This window comes from Mus caroli, chromosome 4 (genome assembly GCF_900094665.2).
Source record: "Mus caroli chromosome 4, CAROLI_EIJ_v1.1, whole genome shotgun sequence".
Lineage (NCBI taxonomy): Eukaryota > Metazoa > Chordata > Mammalia > Rodentia > Muridae > Mus > Mus caroli.
The window spans coordinates 51,519,084-51,520,972 of NC_034573.1; the positions used below are offsets into that span (position 1 = coordinate 51,519,084).

At 45.8% G+C, this 1,889-nt stretch overlaps 1 protein-coding gene across 1 annotated transcript in view; it reads right to left on the bottom strand.

The window, feature by feature from the left end:
- The window catches only part of Svep1 (sushi, von Willebrand factor type A, EGF and pentraxin domain containing 1), a 167,566-nt gene that overhangs the window by 52,229 nt on the left and 113,448 nt on the right, over positions 1–1,889 (bottom strand). Inside the window, exon 26 of the mRNA XM_021160495.2 lies at positions 1,401–1,602. Coding sequence (XP_021016154.1) covers positions 1,401–1,602 — 202 coding nt within the window. The remainder of the gene's footprint in view (positions 1–1,400; positions 1,603–1,889) is intronic.

Sequence of the window (1,889 nt, forward strand, 5' to 3'; positions counted from 1 at the left end):
CTGCCTCTGTGGTCCTCACTCTAACCTGTAGACTAAGTTCGGCGGAGTCCCGGAGCCAAGATGGCGCTCTCTGCAGGGCAGGTCTCTGTCCTCCGGCTGGCGATCTTGGACTTTTTATAGTAGCCTGAACAGAGTAATACAGTTGCCAGACTGGTCATATGGTAGCCCAAATACATATGTCAAAACAAAAAGAACCACAAGAAGTTTCCAGAAACTACCACTTATGGAAGTGGTGTAAAGACAGTGAACAGTTTAAAGTGCAAAGTGTCCAAAGGCAAACGGAGACAAAGAAATGACCATGGAGGGTGGAGGAGGAGGAAGAGGAGGCGAATAAGTCTTCTCAGACTTTAGTAACAATATTCACAAGAGAGGAATATTCTCTCAGCACCAGCTGTTTTCTTTCTAGATGTTTTCCCCTTTCCTCTCTTTAGCCAAGCAGGCATAACTTTATCTCTTTATGTACAATTTACTCAAGTGTTTGCAAATGCCTTAAATTTCTGCCTCCTGAAAGTTCACGTTGACTAAGAAGGATTGTGTTTGATGAGATTTTTTTACCAAAAGAGTGAAACTGCCCCAGCTTGAGAAGATGCCAGTAGGTCTCTGGGACCTGCAACCTGCTCATTAGGCCAGTGCTATGGGTGGACCTGAGAAGAAAGGGCCCCATGGAACACTATACAGCCTAGCCAGGGGTGGACTTGCAGTCTCGCTAAGGAATGCAAATGTAGAAAAGAATTGGAGTCTTCAAAGGACCCCAAAGGACAAGCTGGTGGACAGCTCAGCAATAACAAATATGGACAGGTGACTGGTGTTTCGGCCTGTCCAAGTCTGTGGCTTTTCAGCAAAACTCTACGTACAAATGGAATGACTTTATAGACAGTGCAAAGGGAAGGACCCTGGAGTTAGATTTAATGTCTCTTGAGCGAACTAAGAATGCCCTTGGTACCCTGAGACTGTGTTCTAGTTCTCGATCCATCTCTCCCCTACAGACATGTGTTGCAGATGGTCCTTAATCTTGGATGTTCTGCTGTATAAAGGGCATCAGTCTCAAGAGTTAGACCTGACTCTCTATGATATGGCTCATAGGAGACACATCATTTAGTCTTTCAGAAATTTTGTTTTGCTGTCTGTATTCCTCAGGGGCAGTATTCCTCAGAGCATTGTTAAGATCAAATAGAACAGTACCCATGAAGCAATACCCAACTCACATGTGAGTGGTTATCACCAACATCTGGCTTTCCCATAGAGTTTGTCCAGATGTTCCAGTTGACTGTTGTCATCCATGCCTCCATGCTTCCTTGTTTCCAACCCTAATGCCAGAAGGGGAGCCCCGAGCAGGACTCAGTTCTAACTAGGTGTCAATAGAAGCTCTCCCTGCCACATCCGTTCTAACTGTTGCTTACCCGTTGTAATCAGTCAGGAGGAAGGTGTTGTCTTTGTCATCCTCAAGTGCATAGGAGATGGGCGTCCCGTAGTTGATGACATCAGAGGATTTCATCCAGAATGCGCAGGTTACAGCATGGAGGGTTGGCAGCACTCCATCTAGCAGGACGTACCCGTAGATGCCAGAAACTTCAAAATCCAGGTTAAAACCCGAAGGCTGTTCTGCAACAAATAAGGAGGGTGTGCAGAATGTGGTATTCACACACACTTTCAGTTGTCCAGGAAACCAGTGGGCAAGGAGCACCAATTCCAAAGATGCTAACTTCAGCAGACATGACGATTTGGGAAGTGATTTAAAAGTTAAACAGCGAATACTTGTGATATGTGTGTAAGCTGTGAAAGGGGGCAGAAAAACAGGGTTGGGGGGGTGGACAGGTCGAGATCTGATAAAGTGAGGCATATGGTGATGGGAAGGAGTGTGTGTGTGTGTGTGTGTGTGTGTGTGTGTG